At 36.7% G+C, this 23,186-nt stretch overlaps 1 protein-coding gene across 1 annotated transcript in view; it reads left to right on the top strand.

Annotated features, from left to right (window-relative positions):
* The window catches only part of mdn1 (midasin AAA ATPase 1), a 164,187-nt gene that overhangs the window by 12,597 nt on the left and 128,404 nt on the right, over positions 1-23,186 (top strand). Inside the window, exons 10-29 of the mRNA XM_059982421.1 lie at positions 1,965-2,161; positions 3,420-3,501; positions 5,241-5,336; positions 6,082-6,194; positions 7,757-7,905; positions 9,063-9,123; positions 10,007-10,218; positions 10,801-10,904; positions 11,092-11,236; positions 11,908-12,004; positions 14,493-14,606; positions 15,302-15,449; positions 17,253-17,363; positions 19,432-19,583; positions 20,070-20,248; positions 20,441-20,649; positions 21,117-21,263; positions 21,511-21,652; positions 22,045-22,179; positions 22,512-22,650. Of these exons, the coding sequence (XP_059838404.1) occupies positions 1,965-2,161; positions 3,420-3,501; positions 5,241-5,336; positions 6,082-6,194; positions 7,757-7,905; positions 9,063-9,123; positions 10,007-10,218; positions 10,801-10,904; positions 11,092-11,236; positions 11,908-12,004; positions 14,493-14,606; positions 15,302-15,449; positions 17,253-17,363; positions 19,432-19,583; positions 20,070-20,248; positions 20,441-20,649; positions 21,117-21,263; positions 21,511-21,652; positions 22,045-22,179; positions 22,512-22,650 (2,732 nt within the window). The remainder of the gene's footprint in view (positions 1-1,964; positions 2,162-3,419; positions 3,502-5,240; positions 5,337-6,081; positions 6,195-7,756; positions 7,906-9,062; positions 9,124-10,006; positions 10,219-10,800; positions 10,905-11,091; positions 11,237-11,907; positions 12,005-14,492; positions 14,607-15,301; positions 15,450-17,252; positions 17,364-19,431; positions 19,584-20,069; positions 20,249-20,440; positions 20,650-21,116; positions 21,264-21,510; positions 21,653-22,044; positions 22,180-22,511; positions 22,651-23,186) is intronic.

Here is a 23,186-nt window from a genome sequence, read left to right as displayed (position 1 = left end):
TTGCTAACTTTACTGATGGGATAAAAGTATTTAAAGAAAATAAGCTGTGAAGAGATTTAAATAAAACATACTAATTCCAACAGGAACAAAGATAGTTCTAATTATGGACTGAGTTTAGAAGACCTTTGTTCAAATCATTTGTATAGGCAGCTTTCAAGCTGAGGTTAAGGTTTGTCTGCTTAACTTCAGGTCTCTCCAAGAAAAATACAAGTTAACAGGAAGGGCACACAATGTTTCATAAAATACAAGGGCCCAGATGAAGGAAAGTGAGAGTGTGCATTATGGAGAGGGGCAAAGATGTTGAAATGTGTGATTTCTGTGAGGCTCATATTAACAATGTTTATTGCTGGGGACTAAGAGTAGAGAGATTATACTTCACTGAATAGGACTTGGGTGAGACTTTTGGAATAGCATGTCTTTAATAAAGGATTTTAGTGTTGGACATAGTTTGCATAAAATTTTCTAACTGATACCTAGAATGCATAGATTGTCAATAGGAAAGATTGTACAGGCCAATATTGTATCTGCTAGAATTTGAAAATGTTTGAAATGCCTTGATTTTTGAGGGCAGTTGGGAGGGTGGATGAAGAGCAGATGTTTCCTCATGAAGGGAATCTAGAACTAGGAATCATTGCTTAAAAGTAAGAGGTTGTTCATTAAAAATGATATGTGGTTTGTTCTGAGGGTCCTGAGTGTCTTCCTCAAAGGATGTTGGAATCAGAATCTTTGAATATTCCTGTCAACTATGGGTAAATACCTGATGAGCAGGGGATTTAAAGGCTTCTGTGGGTCGATAGGGACAAGGAGTTGAGGACCTAGTCATATCAGCCATGATCAGACGGGCTGAGTAGTCTAATGTTCCTATTAGTCTTTCTGCATGGAAATGTGCCCTTCGGTCCAGCTGGTGCATGCAATCCAAAATGCCAATCTAAGCCAGTCTCATTTGCATAAGTTTGGCCCATATCCCTCTAAAATTTTCCTTAAAATGTTCCTGTCCAAGAGCATTTCTGAATGTTGTTAATCTGTATGTACTGTACAGGAAACACTCACCTTGGTGTGTGTTGTTTACTAAAGGCAAAGATGCTACAATTCTCATTGTTCACCTCCTTTTGTTCCTCTGCTATGCTTTCTTTAATCTTTGTTTAAGGTGAAGTTCTTGCTCATGCTGAAGAAGTTTATTCTTTGTGCATAGCAAATTTAAAAAAATCTTTTCCTGTTTTGTTGACACTTTAGAATTAAGGATCTCTTGACTGATTCCTGACCTGAGGAAAACTGTCTTTCTGAATCACCCACTTTATATCATATTGGCTGTTTCTGCTCTGCACTTTGCTTCTTCCTTGCAGTAGTTCACAATTTCTCTAAGTCCATATTTTCATGATTTTCTAGCCAACTTGATTTGTAATTCTTCATGCTTCTTGCCAGTTGCTTGCTGCATGATTTTGATTTGTATATCAATTTTATTGTTTCTTTTCCATCTGGATATTGATGTATATCATCTGGCTTAACGACTATTTGCACCCTCATTTTTCAGGAAACAACATTTTGAACAGCTAGATCTTGTTTCCACTCATTCTATCTTTCAGTTTAATGTATACTCGTTTTCCTTCATTTAAGTTTTTGTGTTGTATGAAATATCAGGATGTGTTCCTTCAGTTCATGTATTTTTGAAGTTGGTGTCTTAAATTCATTGACAATTTCAACTTCAGCCTATACAAATGGCTTGAGCAATGCCTTCTTAATCTGAGACATCATGATGAATAGTCTTTCTTCCTGTTTAAAATTTAGTGTGTTGTTCTTAAGTCTACTGTGCATGTTACAGAATGCATAACTGTTGCTTGAGCACTGGCTGCAGCTGATGTGGAATGTACATAGCTGAGATAGTGTCTTAACCATTTTAATGCAAGATCGTTCTGCTAGATATCAGGTAATGAAACATCAAATATATTGACTCTTTCATTTTGTAGGTGTTAGTAAACCGATATTCAAGCCTGGAAATTGTGATAGACCGGCTTTTGGACATATACTGCCAACTAACTGGCAAGAAGCATCAAGAATTACAAATCAAGCCAGCTGGAAATCATGAAAATATGGATTTAGATGATTGTGAAGCAAAAGTTGAAGAAAAAGACTTGAGCCTTGAAGGAAGGGGATTATCTTTAAGGTTTGCAACTATTTAAAAACAATAGAAGAGCCTTGATGCTCTGTTCTCAGAGGACAATATTTGCATTGCCATGTGCCAGAATTCTGAATGTGCCATTGTTTTGAGACTAATCGTAACCCCTTTAGAGCTGCAACTATTTACTATTCCTACCTGCAAAGGGATGTCTAATGCTGAACAAAGTTTGGGTCAATTCACATATAAAATCCAAACATGTCAGTGTATTTCTGTGTAATTGTTGGGCAGGTGATTCAAGAATGCGTTTAAAACCAACTTGGGGTAACTATTACATATATATTATTATAGTCCATGGATTTAAGTTGCCCTGGAGTTTATTTTGAGCTATGAAGTATTTTTGATAAGGGATTACTCTTGTACAAAGTACAGTTTTTATTTTCCTAAATTGTATGCTGTCAGTTTTGTAGAATTATTCTTAAGGAAGTGACTAGAGTTGAATTATTCTACATTATTTTCAACAAAGATTTTGTCACTTCCTTCAGTTTGTCTTTGGTTCATGCTAATATTTGCCTTCACCCTTTGTAATATTTTCCACAATTACTTGAAGATCAGTCTCAACTAACCTTTTCACCTGGTTTCTTGAGTGACTGAAGATTATTCTTTCTTTTTTCTCTTTTGGCATAGGTAAGGAGAGGAGGTTGATGGGAGAGAGAGTTGTGGGTGGTGATTTGTGCGGAAGTGCAGGCTGCTTGGTCCATTGTTTCTCTTGAGCTATTTAGTTATTCATGGTTCACTGTGTGATAGTTCTACAAATGTTTCAGTAGAAGCTGTTATTCAAATCCTAATTAGTAGTACATCTGTCATCCTATGGGAATGCATTTTGAATTAATATTTTTTGATTTGTCTTCATTTCACTTATTAATATTGTTGGAATGGGCTAGTGGGCAAAATGTTTTGATCAGTGTGAAGTTTCCTGTTGCTTGAATCTTTGATAACCTGAATTAGTAATGCCAGCTGCAGCTATTTAAACTAGACATAGTACTAAATCATTTGGCTTTGTGTAGAACTTGGAGCCCTGAAGATTGGGTACAAAAGGACTAACTGTATGATTGATGCATTATAATTTATTGATTACTTTGAGAATATTTTAAATATATCATAAGATATCTGCATCCTCACATCACTTCTCTGGATGCTTAACTTGTATAAAATAAGACATCATAATATTTAATGCTTATGATACTATTTCAATGACTTTTACCATTTGTGTGACATTGCATTTTTAAAAAAAAAATTTATACAGAGATTTGCTGAAATGGTGTGAGAGAATAATTCCTAATTTTGATGGGACATCATCTTCTACTGCCCTCTGCATCTTCCAGGAGGTAAGGGTGAGAGAAATTTGCGAGATACAACTTTGTGAAAGGAACCAAAAAATGAACTTTTAGAAAAGAATATACAAATGTTCACTTCTCTCTAAATGATGACTAGACCTCGCATTTTTTTGGTTCCTGATTCTTATCTTTGGCCCTTCACCTTTCTTGCAACACTTTGCCAGTTAACATGCTTGTTGATTTTTTTTGTGTTTTATCTTTGTCAGTTTCATGGCATTTACCTTTTCCTTTTTAATCACATCTTCATAAGTTACAGAGAGGGACTTTTTCGGGGAGCAATTTTGTTTGCAGGTTTTATTTTGATAACATTTTGTCACTGCTGGTTATTTAAATTGATTTTTGACAGCCAGTGAATGTGCAGGCAGAGGCTCACTAGCCTGAGTTGACTTGGGGATTTGGTGGTCTGATGGGAGTTAATCTTCCAAGAAAACATTGAAACTGGGACTGCATAACAAAAAAAAATCTGGGAATGACTAGTAGAAAATTGGAAATTGCATGGTAATCCCATGAGCAAATAATGGAAATGTCAGGCTGATTAGCTTACAACAATGAAAGAACATGGGTTGAGTTTTGTGAATTTAGAAAAATATCCTTTCTTTCTTTCTTTCTAAATCTTTTTATTAATATTAATAATATGGACAGAATACAGATGATATATTGATAAAGAAATTACCAACATACACATTCCATTACATATGAAAAAAAACATACATAATAGTTACAATATAAATGAGTTTACCAAGACATAAGCCATAAGATATATGTATGGACATAGTAAATCTAAATATTTCATAATGTATAATATAAAAAAAACAGAAAAAAAAAAGAAAAAAAAAACAAAAAAAAATTTATATAATGCAAAACTAACTAATCTAATCTAATAACTATAACTAATAAGTAATATAAAAGAAAAAAAAAACAAACAAAAGAGAAGGAAAAAAAAAGTGGGCTGTTTATAATATCTCACAAAAATAAGTATTCATCAATGCCGTCACTTCCGGTCCTCTCAAAATACATAAGCTAAAAGCTGGGAAATCAAATGTACTTGGCACAGGGTCATATTACATCATATGAAAATGTTGAATAAATGGTCTCCATAACTTTTCAAATTTAATAGAAGTCTCAAAAGTACCACTTCTAATTTTTTCTAAATTTAAACATAACATAGTTTGAGAGAACCAATTAAATACAGTGGGAGGATCAATTTCTTTCCAATTCAACAATATAGATCTTCTAGCCATCAGAGTTAGAAATGCAATCATTCAACGGGCTGAAGAAGATAAATGCTGTGAATCTAACATTGGTAAACCAAAAATTGCGGTAATAGGATGAGGTTGTAAATCAATATTCAAAACCGCAGATATAATATCAAAAATATCTTTCCAATATTTCTCCAAAAATGAACACGACCAAAACATGTGAGTTAAAGACGCAATTTCAGAATGACATCTATCACAAATAGGACTTATATGAGAGTAAAAATGAGCTAATTTATCCTTGGACATATGGGCCCTATGTACAACCTTAAATTGTATTAGTGAATGTTTGGCACATAACGATGATGTATTAACTAATTGAAGAATTCTATCCCAATTCTCACTAGAAATACTAAAACTAAGCTCTCTTTCCCAATCCTGTTTAGTCTTATAAAGGGGCTCTGAACGTATCTTCATAATTATATTATAAAGTTTTAGAAAAATATCCTTAAGTGGTTGCTTTTTATTTTACAGGCACTTGATTGTTTCACAGCCATGATATCTAAGCATAAGAGCAGGCAGAAAATGGCTGAAATCATTGGAAGCAAACTAAATATTTCAAAAGAAAAGGTAATGTTTTCTTGTTTAGCTTTCTTTCTAATCCTTCACATAGTGCATTAATGTCTGTAGTGCAATGTTAATTCTGTATTACATAATTTATATATTTAAGTGGTAATTAGTTTTTTGGTTAAAAATTCATTTTTGAGATTGGGGTTGATTTTGATTCGAGTAATGCTTACAAAATGCAAATTTAAGGAATATTTCTGAGCATAGGACTACACTTGGCGTATATGGATCTTTCATCATTTTGTATTGGAAACAATATTCTCAATGAGGTCTTATGGGTTCTATTTGGTACTAGTTTGCTTTGAATCTTACTATTCTGTACTGTAACTGGTACTATCTGCTGTGTCAGTGCTGTAAGATGAAAGGATATTCTTCAACAAATGAAGATTGATGTCATTTGCCACCATTTGTGCATTTGATTACTTTGGATGTACCCACAGATTATTTTCTATAGAACTCATGAGGCAAATAATTGGCTAGTTGGAATTCAGTTGCAATGTTTTGAATAACAAAAAAATGGTTTATAATCCTCCAATATAATATAAACTGGAAATTATTGCCAACTCAATATGTCTCAAATGCATGTAAAGCTGCGTCTTAACTAAACAATGTTTTTGCCAAATTAATTATAATTTTACTGTATAAAAATGTGTAAGATATTTGGGTTTCCTCATCCTTTTACTTTGTTGTTATGGAAGTGCAGCACTTAAACCCTTCGTCTTTGTAATAATTTATTATTTGTTTATAGGCACAATACTTCTGTCAGTTATATAAACCTGCCGTTGAGCTGAATGAGGCTGCAGTGACTGTAGGGCGGGCTGTTCTTCCTCGAAAAAGTAGCGATATCATCCAGTTACAGTTGTAAGTGTTGCAAAAATTTAAACATCACTTTTGGCAATTGCAGCAGAAGTGATTATAAGCTGATTGCAACTCCAGTGAATAAATGTCTTTGGGTTGAACCAGTTCTGGCAAAAGGTCTTCAAACTGAAATATTAACTTTTTCCTCTTTCTATGGATGCTGTTCGACCTATTTCTAGGCATTTCCTCTTTTTATCATTGCTTTGCAGCAACCTAATAGAGTAATGTGATAATAAATATTCTGGCAATTGCTTTCTAGATTTCACCATGGTTTAAACTGTAATCATTAAATTTTAAATGTGGCTGTTTATTAACTTGCTCATTTAATCTCTTTCAGTAAAATAAGAATTGGGGATAAGTTTACTGTTGAGTTTTCAAATGCTGGGAACTACATGTTCCTATATTTTGTTTAATTGTTTGGGTGGAGATAGACCATTAACCATTCCAAGTCCCTTTTCTCTCCCTTCTACAAATATGTTCCTGTAACCTATTCTCTTTTGTCATCCAATCAAATCTCCTTTGGTTCTTAGGCCATTCAACTAATACCAAGGGTAATTTTACAAAATTTAATTAATTTGCACTTTAACGCATGGGAAGAAAATGGAGTATTTACTATCGTAAAAAGAAAACTTTGAGCACCACGTACTTGCTGGGTGTGTTTGACTTTTACGACTTGAGGGTCTGTTCTTAAGCACAGCAGTATTTTCTATATTTTAGCTTCTGAAAGGAAGGTTTCAGCAGAAGAGCAGAAATTAATGGACTACTTAGCAGCAGAGAGTAGGCTGCATGTTTTACCTGGAGAACTTTACTTTCTTAGATCATGCTTTGTTGGACTTCCCAGAAGAAAATTATAATGAAGATTGGGAAGACCTTCATTTTTGTTTAAATTACCTGCTATAAAGCTTGTTCCTCTCCCTGGCCATTTGCATTTTTAACCTCTCCCTATTGAACACTGGGAAGTTGAGTGGTTGGGATGGTACGCGAACTGCAGGGGGTCCACTGAGGGGGGCAGCAGGGTCTTGATGTCCCTCATGACGAGCCTCTCATAACACTTCATGATGATAGATCTGAGTGCAACAAGATGGTAGTCGTTGAGGCAGGACACTGAAGACTTCGGCACGGGGACGATGGTGGCGGCCTTGAAGCACGTAGGAATGATGGCGCTGCTCAGGGAGATGTTGAAGATGTCAATAAGAATGTCTGCTAGCTGGTCTGCACATCCTCTAAGCACTCTACCAGGAGTATTGTCTGGTCCAGCAGCCTTCCATGGGTTGACCCTGCACAAGGTTCTTCACAACGGGCAAGACACCACGATGAGACACTGTGGCTGATGACCAATTTAGATGACCATTGTGAATAGTCATTCTTGTTAAATAGCCATCTCCTTTTATTTGAGTACAAATTCTCAAATATTAAGTGTAAATTTTCATCATATTATTAAAAGCTTTGTCTTGAATGATAGATTCATAACAACCTGGCTTACTTGATGTATTACGAAGTATATTTTTAATCAGTTGCCTTGTTTTAAATTTTGCCTGACTGAAATACTTGTGCTGTGTTTTAAGGCAAACACAGACCTTTTCAGCTACAAGACCCTCATCTCTCCTCCTGGAGCAGCTGGTTGTTTGTCTTGGCAAAGGGGAACCTGTTTTATTGGTCGGTGAAACAGGTACTGGTAAAACATCTACTGTCCAGTACCTTGCCAAAATTACAGGTAGGTTCAACAGCTTGTTAAATCCACTTGTTGTCATGAAGAATGATTTTTTTTTACCCCCTCTGCTGAAATTTTGGGAATCGAAGTCCCTGTTGTAATAGCTACTCGCTGGAAAGGTCATAGATTGTTTGTTTGCCAGTTTGTGAGATGATTGATGTCCTGATGCTCCATTTTATGAATAGTCTCTGACTATGATGTTTGAGCCAATATCAAGTGGAAGGTAAAACCGTAGAATTACTCTGTAGTAAGAGTTCATGCTCCAGGAAACAGATGTGACAGAGATACAGGAAAGTGAGGAGGGGTGTTGCCTTTTTGATTAAGGATAACATAACAGTAGTGCTTGGAAATTATATTCTTGGGGGGATTGTACATTGAGGACATTTAGGTGGAACTATAAAGTAATAAGCTAAGGGGCACTGGTGAGGCTGTATGATGGAACTCTTCCTCTTCCACCCCCCCCCCACCCCAACCCAATAGTGATTGGGAACTTGAGGAAGCAGGTGGGTAGAAATTGCTCATAGAGATAAGAATAATAAGCTTGTTATAGTGGTAGATTTCTAATATCCTGGAAAACAAAAATTGGGAATGGAAAAAGAGAAGTTAAAGAAATGTTCATTCAATCACGTTTGAAATATAATATGGGTGTTGCTCCTGTAACCTTAGTTTGGCCTCCTCATTCTGTCTGTTTTTGGTTCCCTTCTCACTCTTTCTCTTCTCACCTACCCATCATCTTCCTCTGGTGCCTCTTTCCCTTTTCTGGGGCCTACTTTCAAATCTCTTACTATCTTTTCTTTCAGTTAGTCCTGACTAAGGGTCTCGGCCAGAAACGTCGACTGTACTTCTTCCTATAGATGCTGCCTGCTCTGCTGCGTTCCACCAGTATTTTGTGTGTGTTGCTTGAATTTCCAGCATCTGCAGATATCCTTGTGCTCACCTATCATTTGCCAGCTTGTACTCTTTTTCTTTTTCTTTAACCTTATTGTGGCTTCTGCCCCCTTTTCATCAGAACTGGAAGGGATTTGGCCCAAAATGTCGACCGTTAATTCTCCTCCGTAGATACTGCCTGACTTTGAGTTCCCCCACCATGTGTGTTGTTCAAGATTTCCTGCTTCTGCAGCATCTCTTGTGTTTATATTACATTGCGTTTATTGTTTCAGGCCACAAGCTGAGGGTTGTAAACATGAACCAACAGAGTGACACGGCAGATTTGCTTGGAGGGTAAGTGTTGTGTTTGGGGGATGCTGTAAGGATTGTGGGTAAGTGTAATTGAATTATTAACTGTTGGCATGGTTTTTAACTGTCCTGTTTTGTGGTGGCAAATTCAATTTGGAAAGGACTAATTTTTTTTTATATTGCAGCTTTAACTTTCATTTGGTGGTTTTGCTGCTGAAATCCTCATAGATATGATGAAATAATTCTGAGTAAAGGAGGTATTTAAATTCATGAGGGGGCTCTTGATATAGTGGATTGTCAGTTATTTTCCTAGGATAGGGGAGTCTAAAACTAGAGGGCATTGATGCTGTGAGGGAAAATATTTAAAGGGAATCTATTCAAGTTTTTCACGCAGCTAATATGTTGGATGTTGCATTTCAGCAGGTATGTGGATAGGAAACATTTAGAGGGTTGTTGGTCAAATGCAGGCAAATGGGACTAGTTTAGGAAGGCACCTAATTGAGCTTGGGCAAGTTGGTCTTAATGGCCTGGTTTCATGATGTATAACTCTGGTTGTTTGTTTTACTGCAAGTGATAAAACATGTTTGTTATGAGAGTGAGAGGGGGAAAGAGATAACATTTTGGAATTGATTATAAAATACTGAGTTGATATTCAGGAGTACTGGCCAAGCTACAAAAGCAGCTGGGAGATACAATTCCTCTGACTCTGTGCTGTCATAGCCAGCTGACACCAGGAACCTGGTGTTTGGGATTCAACGCTTTGTCCAGCTCCAGGTTCGCCTTTGGTGCTGCTCGTTCCTAACTATCCCTAAGAACATCTAATATGCAAAAGAGGGACATTGTAGCTGTATAATTGCCATCAGTTAATCTTAGTACATACTGTCGTGTTTTCCTATTAACAATCTGTCTGGGATTTGTTCCTATTCAGATACAAGCCAATGGACCGAAAACTAATTATGTTACCCTTGCGTGAAGTATTTGAAGAGCTTTTCATTCAGACGTACTCCAGGAAGCAGAATGCCACTTTTTTGGGTCACGTTCAAATGTGCTGCAAACAGAAACGCTGGCAAGATTTGCTACAGCTGATGCTACATGTTTACAAGACAGCTGTCAGTAAGGAGTTGAAATCCAAAGAAAATGGTGAGGGATGAATACATAGCATTTTTTTCCCTCATGGGTAACGTTACAATGTGATGGAGCCAGCTTGACACAAGTAGTTTTTGGTGGTGCTGCTGCTGTGAAAAGGACATTTTTAATCAGAGGAGTTGTAATGGACACTGGGATTCTCCAAAGCAATTGGATTTTCCAAACATGTTCCATCGTGATTCATATTTGCTGCTATAACCCTAATCATTGTTGTTTTTTGTTTTAAAACTGTGCAGTGTGAACTTGTCTCAGTATCTCTTGATTTGTCATGGCACTGCATTCTTTTTTAGATGGATATGAGTTTGGGAATTGGTGTTGGCTATACTATGTATCTGTGTACAACTAAGAGACCTTAATTGTACATAGATGCTTATCTTAAAGACCTGGCCAATATTCATGCTTAATGACCCAACTATCTGCATTGATATTGCTGATTATCACAATATTTTTCAGTAGGAACTAGTGTGGATTGAATATTATTTAACTGCATTAGAATGAAGGTTACATTTGAGCTATTCTTTCCTTCTGTTGAGGTTTTAAATGGCAATTTCACCTAAAACTCTTGTGTTTTGTTAGGTGCCTGTTTGAAAGAGAAATGGGAATTACTTGGTTTGCGCCTGGCTCAGGCTCAGCAGCAGATGAAGCTGAGTGAATCTTCATTGGTATTTGCCTTTGTGGAGGTAAGGTGCAAGTGTTTAAGGTATTAGCAGCATTATATAATTGTGATTGTTTATCTGGTTATTCTTGCAACTGATCAGAGGACTCTAAAATAAACCACACTGCTGGACTAATGATGTTACTTGACTGAAGTTTAGTAATGTTGCCCATACCATTCTATGACACTTGGCTCTTTTCCCTTTTTTCTAGGGAACCTTAGCCCAGGCTGTGAAAAAGGGAGAATGGATTTTGTTGGATGAGATCAACTTGGCTTCAGCAGAGACGCTGGAATGTCTCAGTGGGCTGTTGGAAGGGAATATGGGTTCTCTTGTGCTGTTAGATCGAGGAGATACTGGTAAAAGAATTATTGGATGTTATTATATTTGATAACTTGTTTCTCATAAAGCTAAAACTTCTAGCTGGTTTTCCAAATATTGTCAGAATACAGTAAAACTCTTAATTTGGCATGATTTGGATTTTGGTGCCAGAATGACACATTTTCTGGAAGATAGGACACTGTCCTTCTAATACTTCAGCATTTGTAAATGTTTTCTATATTACTTAGCAATATAATTACTCTATGAACTTGGTATGATAAATGGAGTACAGGAATTGACACCTGGCAAACCCGATGCTGCATCATTGGAATTTCTGAACAATGGGAAAGTGGATAATCAGTATGGCATGGGGAAATAACATGCATATCTAAGTTGGGAGCCAATTTACTTCCAGGCCTCTTTGGTCTGAATTCTGTGTGCAATGGAGTAATTAGACAAGGATTTGCCTGATCCTTCTTAAAGAAGCGTATATTTAAGACAAAACCGGACTAGGTGGAGTTTTGTGGGTCAAAGCCACTTTCTCCTTTTTTCCAAATGTTTGCAGCATGTTTATTTTTGCTTGGTAGAACCTTCTTTGTGGTTGCTGAATTATTTAAGGAGCAATTTTTATTTAGAGTAATTACTTACAAAGTAGTCTTGTTACCCATGTGTTTTTGCTATAGTTGTTGTTGTCTATATCCTATTGTAGAGCCCATACATCGTGACCCAGAGTTTCGCTTGTTTGCCTGCATGAATCCAGCAACAGATATAGGAAAGAGAAACTTGCCACCAGGCATACGAAATCGGTAATTAAAGCATTTTTCTCTCTCTCTGTCCTTCCTCCACAAGAAATCATGGAGAAATTTGAGCCTAAAAACTGGATTGTGCTTAGCAAGAAATTATGGTTTGAACAGAATATACTTGATGGACATGTCTTGAGTCTCAAGTATTTGATATAGTAAAATATACCTGAAGCATTCTGAAATGATGGCCTTTAGTTTAAAAGAGCTAGCAATAAGTTCTGTGAAAGGGAGTTTGCATGAAAATAGGAGCTCTTTACTCAGAATATATAGGAGCAGAAAAAGCACCCAATCTTGTTTCTGTACGTTTGCAACTTTATTCTAAAGATTAAGCAATTTCTTTCAAGCTCATTGTGGTATAAAGGCAATCATAATGTTCTCTATTTTCTCATATGCTCTCTATTTTTAGTATAAATGTTTAGGTGTGAGTTAAACCTTCTAACTTGGTTAATCTCCAATAAGCTGTGTGAAGCTTGAAAGTTGAATGGAACCACCAGTTAAACACTATCCACTTCAACTGCTCTCGCTAGCCTGCTTCATTTCTTTCTGGTTCCATCTGTTACTAAGACTCGTTGTAATATTTAACAGCACGATTTTCCTCTGTATCCACTTTCAAACTGGTGTTCCATTGTGCTCTTGAATGTTGTCTAAGCTTGTTTATATGGTAGTTGAAGATCCAGTTTGGTGTCCCCTTCGTTAACAGCTGTTAATCATTATGCTTCTGATAGGGAGTTTTGTTGTCAGCAGAGATTCTTCTGACACTGCACTTCACAGAGGTGGCGAGCGCCATCAACATCCTGCTAGTGAACTGAGTACTCAGTGGCTGCATAAGTTCTTCTCATACGGACTGTTGCTCAGAAAGCTGGTTATTGCTAAGTGTTTGCTTATATATTTAAAAAAAACTGTAGAAAAATGTGCACCTCCGCACCTTACGCCACAAGGGGCCATATTCCCATTTCCATTCCTGTTCTGATGTGTTGGTCTATGGCTCCTCTTGTGCCAAGATGAGGCCACCCTCAGGGTGGAGGAGCAATACCTTGTATTCCGTCTGGATACCCTCCAACTTGAAGGTATGAGTATCGATTTCTCCTTCTGGTAAACAAACCCCTCCCTTCCCCCCCCCCCCCCCCCCCCCATTTCCCACTCTGATCTTTTACTTCTCACCTACCTCTTACTTTGCCTTGGGGTCCTTCCTCCTTCCCTTTTCTCCTGTGGTCCACTCTCCTCTCCTATCAGATTCTTTCTTCTACAGCCCTTGATTTTTCCCATCCACCTGGCTTCTCCTATCAACTTCCAGCTAGCCTGTTATCCCCCACCTGTCTATTCTGGCATCTTCCCCCTTCCTTCTCAGTCCTGAAGAAGGGTCTTAGCCTGAAGCGTTGACTATTTATTAATCTCTGTAGATGCTGCCTGACCTGCTGAGTTCTTCCAGCGCTTTGTGTTACTTTGAATTTCCAGCATCCATAGGATGTACTCGTTTAAAAAAAAATAGGTGAATTCTGAGAGTCCAATGTACCTTAGGCAGGGATTTGTTTCACTGATGAGCTCTTTATATTTTACTAAAATTTTGAGTGTATCCCCTTTGTGTATGCATTCAGCCTTTTATTTTGATATGTGTTACTTTGTTTTACAGCATTATTTTCATGAGACCTTAATTGGTATAGATATTTTAAAATATTACTGATCATATATTGCTGGAACTTGCTGCTGTATGTTGAAAACCTTCCTTGTTACCCATTGGTACTTTAAATAGCAATACACTGAAAACGCTTACAGGTGCATGCACTACACATGTGTTTTCCAATGATTTTAATTTAATTAATACCATTTACAACTTATTGTCCAGTGTTAACCCACATCATTAGTTAAGCTCCTGAGCATTTATCTTTTAAAAAAGAAAAAATATGTATTCTATTTTCATGAAAAAAACAAAGGATTGGTTTAATTAGTTTAGATAAGTTAAATGAACTAAATTTTCTCTTTGGAGGCAGACCAAGATACAGTATGTTACCTTGCTGAAACTGTGGCATCATTCTGTTTAAAATCATTTTTGCTTGTATAGATAAGACTAATTGCAGTTCCTTGTCTTTTGGATTATTGTATTTTTTTTTCACAACCTGGATATTGCTCCCAGCTTGTAAAACTAATAAAAAAAAGCAAATGGTTTCCTACATATGTTGAAATATTTCCTTCTACATATTCTGGATTTTAAATTGGAGGAATCACTTTGTTATTCTGCATTAAATTAACTCAATTTGTCTTCCTTTGGAAGTGGAATGCTGTGCTATTTGAACAATTGATTTGCTGTTTTCTATAACCTAATTGTAATTGACACATGAGAATTTTGAACATTTTCCACTGTCGTGCAGTAATCTATTTGGAATCTTTTGTGCAGGTCATCTACTCCCTTACCAACCTTACTTATTTTGTTCCTGATTTATGTTCTTAAAAAAAAATATCTAATTGGTGCATATGCTGGTTTCTATATTTACAGGTTTACAGAACTATATGTTGATGAACTGGAAGCTGAAGGAGATCTCCAAATCCTTGTATCTGATTATCTAGGGGGGTTAAATGTCAGCAAGAAAACTATTCAAGGGATCATTGAGTAAGAACAACTTGAATGTTTCTAGCTTATAGATTTTGAAATATATGCATGAAATATGCAGTGAAAGGTATTTTAAAGTGAAAACAAAAGATTGGAAATCTGAATTGAAAATTCATCAATATCAAGCAAGTCCAACTGTGGAGGGCGAAATAGTATTATTCCAGGCTGATAGCTTCATAACAGAAATGGAGGGAAAACTGGATCTGTTTTAAGATGTAGAGGAAAGTCTTTGAAAGGGAAAAAGGAAAATCTGTGAAAGGTGCAAGGGATTTAAATTAGAAAACAAAAGGCAATGCAATAAAGTTGAACAAACTAAAGTGATCAAGATAGAAAGGATACGGTGTCAGGCATTTTGGATGCAATTTCGCCCAATACAGTCAATTATATTTTTATATTCTGTTCTGATTGTTATGATTTCACTCTAGAGACACTCTGAGTTTTCATTATGCATCGCTATGATTTATGGTAGAATGTCATACTATTTGAAATCAGAATGTTAAAAGTGTGGACATGATTTCTAGAAAAGAAGCAGTGGTTTACCTTGGTAGTCCATCTTAAATGGATTGTTTTTAAACGTGATATTGTATGAATATGTGCTTCATCAACTCTGTAACGTTATCAGGCTGACAGCATATTTCATACTGCAGGACAACTGTACTATAGTCTGCATTATATCTTCATCTTGCTTTCAATAGGTTTTACTTAACCGTCCGTAAGGAGGCAGATATTAAGTTAATGGATGGAACTGGGCATAGGCCCCACTATAGCCTTCGGACTCTCTGCCGTGCTCTCAAATTTTCTGCACTGAACTCTTACAACAACATTCAACGCTCATTATATGAGGTAATAATAAATATAAACCTGGTAAATTTAAAGATTGCAAACTTGAGTTAAAACTAGTGTTACTGAATGTGATTTTAGCTGTAAATATTCAGCACATTAGACTTAGTCTGTCAGATGAAAATCTAGTCACCAGAGTAACTTAACATGGAAACAGGCACTTCAACCCAACTCATTGATGCCAATGAAAGTGCTTAACTAAACTAGTCCCAAATGTTTGTCCATATCCCTGCCTAAATGTTTCCTATCCATACCTGGCTAAGTCTTTTAGATTTTGTAATTGCACCAATGTCTCAGTTCTTCCAGCAGCTTGTTCCATATATCCACTGTCCTTTTGTGCGCGCGTGCGTGTGTGTGTGCACGCGCGTGTGTGTGTGTGTGTATATGTGTATAAGAGCATTGTAAATATTTCCTGCACCATTTCCAACAAAATGGCATTCTTCCTTTAGCTATGCAACCAGATTGCCACACAGTACTCCAAATCTCACTTCAGTCTTGTCCAGCATCGCAACTCTTATACTCAGTGTCTTGTATGAAGAAGGCAAGCATGTCATGTGGCTTCTTCGCCCTCTCTCTCTCTGTCACCATTTTTAAGGAACTATGTACTTGTACCCCTAGCTCTCTATTACATAAAACTCTCCTGGGCCCTGACATTTATTGTGCAAGTAATGCCCTGGTTTAACTTCCCAAAATGCAACATGTTGCACTTATCCAAGTAAGTTCTGACTTTGCCACTTTTCAGTTGATCTAGATCCTGTTGGAATTTTGGATAACCATCCCCACTGTCCACAATGTCAACAATTTTGGTGTCATTTTCAAACTAACAATGCCATCTACGTTCTGATCCAAAGCATTAATATAGATGAAAAATGAGAGGGCAGCACAAATTCCTGTGGCATACCACTAGTCTCCAACTTATTAAAAATAAACTATATAACAATGTCATCACTTCTACCATCAAGCCAGCACAACTGTGTCCAGTTGGCCAGCACACCCTGGATCCCATGTAATCTAACCTTTTGGATCAGGCCACTATGTGGGATCTTAGTAGAGGCATTGCTGAAGCCCATGTAGCCAATGTTCAATGCAATTGTCAGCTTCTTAATAAGAGTCATTCAAGTTAGTGAAATGTAATTTCCCAGACACAGACCTATGCTGTTATATCTAGTCAGTCCTTTCCTTTACAAATGTAGGTAGATCTAGAATCATCTTTAGTAACTTTCCCACCTGTGTTTTGTATCCTTGAAGTAGAGAGAGAAGTAAATTTTTGATATACCTGTGTGGAAGAAAACAAAGGAAAGTATATGATAGATTAGAAAATGGGAATTGTAACAGGGCTAAGGATAATTTGATCTGGAGGAAATTGGAATGATGAAGCATGCTTCTGAAATGATTAAACTTGCTGTTCTATACAAATGATAATTATGTGTCAAGTAGGAAGATGACTTTTTTTCTTTATTTTGCATTGAGCTTACTTGAAACAGAATACACATTCTCAGGGCAGAGTTTAGAATGAGAATGGAATTTTATGTCAGGTTTAATTTGTTGCATCTACAGTGATTTGTGTTTTAAAATGCATGGTCTGTTTTGCTTTAACACTTCTCCCCACTGCTTCTGTAGATGCAGAAATGCTTTATGACAAGTTTGAATAGATGATGGAATGCAATTCCTAAATTTGGAAGTTTTGAATGAAACATTGGGTACAGTTTCTTGAGGAATTTACCTGCCATTAGCAACTATGTATTTAGAATGTTTCAGATTCAGAAATTCCTGTGTATATAAAGCTGTTTTTTTTTACAAAAACAGGGCTTCTGTATGAGTTTTCTGACTCAGCTGGATCGGATATCTCACCCAGTCGTTGAGAAATTAATTTGTCATCATGTCATTGGAACTAATGCCAAATCTGTTCTTCAGCAGGTATATTTTTAGTTTGTTTTTGAGCACTAGTTACTGGTGTTACGAAACCCCGTAACTGGGTCACTTACCAGCAAAGATAGAGAGGTCCGTTGAAGTCTGATGGTACTATTTTTAAAAGTATTTATTGATATACTGCAAACATACAGATAATATACATCGTCAATACTAAATCTAAAGCGCGGGTATAATAATAACCAATAAGAAATAGCTCTATCATTGTCTAGGGGATAATGTATTGTCCGATGGAAATGTAACAGTCACTGTTAGTTCGTTCACGCTGCAGCGTTTTGGGTTTCAGAGAGAGTCGGTTTAAAACTTGCCCAGGTGTTTTATGATGCCAATCCGTTGAGTCAGGGGAGTAGGTTTCCCCGTTGTTAGCTAAAAAGCTGTTTTCCGTGGTTCCAGCCACCCGTTCCATCAACGGAACTGAACGCACGTGGCCTCCTTCAGATGACTTCCTGCTGTTACGTGATCGCTTAATGTTTCTTCTGGTGCGTCTGAGGGGTTGTTCCTACAGCCCTTCTTTTATTCTGACTCGCAGGGTTGTAGATGTCAATCAGGTTGGGGGTGATGCAATCTCTCCCTCAACCAGCCCACTTTGCCTGAGGGCGTTCACGTAGCATAGTATCTCAATCCACAAATTTGTCTCCAAGAGACAATGGCCATGTCCCGTAGCTTTACATCGCCGGGGAAACGAGACATTCTGCACATCTCTTCTCTCATTTCCTGGGCCCCTTGACCCCACCCAACAGTGATCTTGCGATTCTCACAAAGGAGGGGGCTACGGACGTAACACTGGCTTTCTGAAGCAATCTCGGATCAATAGTTTGTAATAAGTTGCAATGTGCAGTCTTGTAATGGGAATGTATGCTTATTAAAAATTACTCACAAACAATATAATCTGGAATTGATTAAATTAATACCCTGAGGAGTTGTTTGTACTACATTTAAAACATTTCTAATTCATATTATTAATAAATGCTGAATACAGGTTCCCCCCGCTATACGAAGGTAGAGGATTCCTATGAAACTATTTGTAAGCGGAAATGTCATAAAGCAAAGAAGCAATTACCATTAATTTAGATGGGAAAATTTTTTGAGCGCTCCCAGACCCAAAAAATAACCTACCAAATCATACCAAATAACGCATAAAACCTAAAATAACACTAACATGTATAGTAAAAGCAGGAATGATATGATAAATATACAGCCTATATAAGGTAGAAATACTCTATGTAGGATGTAGTTTCACTTATCAAAATTGGGAAGACAACGAGCCAAAATTGATTTGGAGAAAAAAAATTGGCACGTACACACATACGTATGCACATGCGTATGCACGTGCACGCACGCGCACACAACTGTCTGCCCAAGGCTTCAAGGTCATGGTAGTCTTTCTCAGGGTAAACACACATATAAAGCGGGCGTCTTTTTTCGTAAAAGTAGAAGTCCTCTTTGGTTCGCGAAAACAGGTACTAATGTAGGTCTTTCGTAACAGCCAGCTGTCATAAAGCGAACGTTTGAAAAACGGGGGCCACCTGTATATTGTTGGCTCGTATGGCCTCTTCTTCCCTGAAATCAGTATCTTTAAATAACAGAGGTGCTGTTTGCCTACTTCATGACTCTGTTCCATAAGCTACAAACATGGGCTTTGCACATATCATACTCACTTTGAAATGTACACACTAGTTAGGTTTTTACAATCACTTGAATGCTGAACTGTTAAATAGTGAAATATTAAATATCTCATATATTTTCCCAAAGTGTGACTAACACTTGATATTTGGTTAATTAATCTAGGTTCCTGGATAAATACTCCCAACAACATAATCATAGACTAGCAATTGTGAGGAAGCCTTGATATATCTAGTGATTACAAACATCTTTCAGTGGTGATAGGTAAAGCATTTTCCCCTACATAGTTGTGAAATTGTGTACTATTATTGGACTTAATTTTCCAGTTCATGATTGCTTTGGGTAGACAACTTAGTCTAAATTTCTGAATGATCAGAAATGCTTAATTTGCAAAAGGAGAAAACTTTCAACTACTATTTTCTTAATGTTTCAGCCCATCTCTGAACCAAAAGGAGGAGGAGCTGTGCAGATTGAAGGCTACTGGATTGCAACAGGAGATAAAGAACCTGCCATTGATAAGCTATATATTCTTACACCCTCTGTCAAACTCAACTTGAGAGATCTAGTGAGAGTGGTTGCAGCAAGGTAAGAATATTTAATTATTCGGCTACTAAATGAAACAACAGCAGTTAGTATTGTTGGGATTACAAACTCGTTTGAACCCTGAATCATTGGGCCAAAAAGTTTGTGTCCTTTTCTTTGATTTAGCTACTGTATGTAAGTACAGTCATATGCCATATTAAACATTATTTGTTTGGATCATTGACTGAGACAGTCTGCTGCTTCCAGCCAGTTAACTTAAGATATTAATGTGTTTAAAAAAATTCTGGTTAATATTGTCATCACTAGTTTTCTGTTTTGCTTTTGGCCTTTATTGTCACTTTAGACCTTCAAATACTAGCACAAATTCAATTTTTTTGTTTTTGATTTCTCTTTGAAAATGAACCTGCTGGGTTCCCTTTTATGATCAGAAAGCTGTATGTTTAGTTAAATTGTGACAATATTATTTTGTTTTATTTGCCCTAAACTGGTTTAGTTTGTAATGTAATATTAACATTGTTTTATTCAAAGAATTCATCCCGTGCTTATTCAAGGAGAAACATCAGTTGGTAAAACCAGTCTGATTAACTGGTTGGCATCTGCTACAGGAAACCATTGTGTACGGATCAATAATCATGAACACACAGATATTCAGGAATATCTTGGCTGCTATGCATCTGACGACATGGGCAAATTAGTATTTAAAGAAGGTTTGTACACTCTTGGAGATTGTAAATTGTGTTCTATTTTAAATACATCCATTGCTTAACTTGAATGATATTTCATAGACTTTAGACGAAAAGCATTGGCATGCAAGCCACGAGTATCATACTGATATTTATCCTCTGTATTCTGACATTCTGTGCTCAGTTAATTCCACTCTTGTATTTTTATCTGTTTAGGTGTGCTTATTAATGCCATGCGAAAAGGCCATTGGATAATTCTTGATGAATTGAATTTGGCCCCAACTGAAGTGTTGGAAGCACTCAATCGACTACTTGATGACAATCGTGAGCTCTTTATAGCAGAGACACAAGAAGTAGTAAAAGCACATCCAAAATTCATGCTTTTTGCAACTCAGAACCCTCCTGGACAATATGGAGGTAGAAAGGTCTGTTTTTGATTTGTTTTTCTAATTTATTGGTTCAAAGTGCAGGAACAGGATATATTTTGAAAATATCCCAGATAGTTGACTTGAATGCTTGTAATTGGTATATATTTGTATATAGTAAATATATTTGTATATAATTCAGAATAATTTATTTTTAGTATAATAAACAGGCTTTAGTAAATTACTCAGTTACTGGATGATGAACCAGAGTAATGTTCTGGAGTCTTTTCCCTGTAAACTAAGTACATGGGTAAGAAGATATGTGGTAGGTGACACAATCCTTTGCAGAGATTCATCAGAGCAAATTTGGCATTAAGTTGGCGTATTCTTACAGGAATGAGGCAACCTGTTAATTCCGATGTGCTTAATTTTTCTTGTATTTTGAGTCTGTACTTGGCTCAGATTAGAATTTTAAGAATTTTATTATTTGAAGACTTTAATATTTTCTGATTTCAATTGCATTGCAGGTTTTGTCAAGAGCATTTAGAAACCGTTTTGTGGAATTGCATTTTGATGAACTTCCAAGTGCTGAATTAGAAGTGATAATTCACAAGAGATGCTCTTTGCCTCCATCATACTGTGCAAAATTGGTTAAAGTTATGCTGGATTTGCAGGTATTTCAAAAAGCAGCCTTCTTTAAACCAGAATTATTAATTTTTCACGGGTGCACTGAGTGTTAATGAATAATGATTTAAAATACTTTCAGCAATTACTTTAAATCTATTAATGAAATGAGTTTTATCCATATTTCAAAGGAGGATGTAGATAATATGGGGTGGTGGAGACTTCAACCTAAAAGTAAATGACATCTTGTGGAATGACTAACTTATGGTATTTTAATAAGGATATTTCTCTAATCAGTCATATCGCAGAGGTTCAAATGTTTTGGCTGGAAAACATGGCTTCATTACTTTGCGAGAGCTGTTTAGGTGGGCCGAGCGCTACAGATTATCTGATGTAACAGCACAAAATTATGACTGGATTCGGCATATAGCTACTGACGGTAAGATTTTTTAACTTTCTTTTCAAGTCATCCAGTGTATTGAACTTGGATGGAACATGATTACAATACAAACACAAGGGGATTTGAATTTGGCTTTCTCTCAGGATCCTTTTCTTTCCATATACTGCTGTGATAGGTGTTCACAGTTTTTTTGGGAAAATCATTGCTTGTATGTTTCCAGTCATTCTGTTAAACTTCAACGTAAGTTAGCATCCTTGGTGTTATTGGTGAAGGAATGAGTAAAAGATCAGTTTCATATTCATTATGTTTGTATTGATGGCATCTAACTGCTTCTGGAGATGGGGAAGCTCCCTTTGGCAATAGTATTTTCTAAATCTGTTATGGTCATAGAAATGCAGCACATTGGGATTTCATTTATTTCATCTATGCAGCTTTTATGCTCTTGGCTGGCCGTGTGAGAAAGGAGGAAGAAGTTGCTGTCATTCGACAAATTCTTGAAAAACAATTTAAGAAGAGGCTTGTTCCTGAAATTCTATTTTCAAAAGAAAATCTTGAGAAAAAATTGAGTGAGTATTAGTGGAAAAGATATTTTTCTGAAATTCTGTTGCATGTATTGAGTTTTTACCAGTTCAGTAACTTATTTGCTGTAGCAAACTTGATGATAGTCAAAAGTATGGGTATTTTACAGGTCCTACAGGTTCGAATGAGTTTCTGATCTCACTGCTGTGTGGTTGAACATTTCTAAATACTTGCACATTCTTGAATGGCTCTTCAAGTATATCACTTGTATAATACAGCATGTAGTTTATCATAGTTATAGCTAGACATGATTTGAACAAAGCAACAGATTTCAAATGCTATTTATTTTAAAACTTGTTTCATTTTTTCCAATGCACAGGTCACTGGTCAAGTCTGAGGTCAGTTATGCCTGACAATTTTCACCACATTGTGTGGACATATGGTATGAGGAAACTTGCAATATTGGTGGGTCAGGCTTTGCAGTTTGGAGAAGCTGTGCTCCTTGTTGGAGAAACTGGGTAATCAAACGTTTAAAATCTTTTTGTTGTTGTTGTGTGTGCCATGCTCTGACAGAGACTCAGCGACCACTTTTCTTTCAAGTGGTTGTCTTGAGGGAAAGATTCTGTGAGTGGCCCCCCATGCGCAGTTTTTTTTTATGAGGCGGAGTTGCGTGCTCAACACTCAACCTGGCACAGATGGAAAACGTGACTGGAACCTTCACTACGGAGCCTGGTGCTGATGTCACTGTGCCCTTTAAAATCTTAGCATAATCATAATTCTGATTTCTTGTATTAATCAACTAAATGAATAGCAGGCAAGCACGAAACAGTGGCCTTAAATTGTACTTTTTGTCTGATTGGTAAGGTGTAATAAGATGTGTGCCACAGGTTTATGCTGGGGCCTCGATTTAAATACTGTAATTGACTTGTATGAAAGCACTGAAGGTATGGTTGAAGCACTGAATGTTTGGTGAGGAGACAGATAGGTTGGCAACTATGTTGTAGTCTTGTTATCTATTTTTCACAAAGGTTTAGAGATGGGTCAAGTGAGTGGC

Source organism: Hypanus sabinus, chromosome 10, assembly GCF_030144855.1.
Source record: "Hypanus sabinus isolate sHypSab1 chromosome 10, sHypSab1.hap1, whole genome shotgun sequence".
NCBI lineage: Eukaryota > Metazoa > Chordata > Chondrichthyes > Myliobatiformes > Dasyatidae > Hypanus > Hypanus sabinus.
Note: the sequence above shows the minus strand (reverse complement) of the source record. Positions and strands in the feature narration are given on the sequence as shown.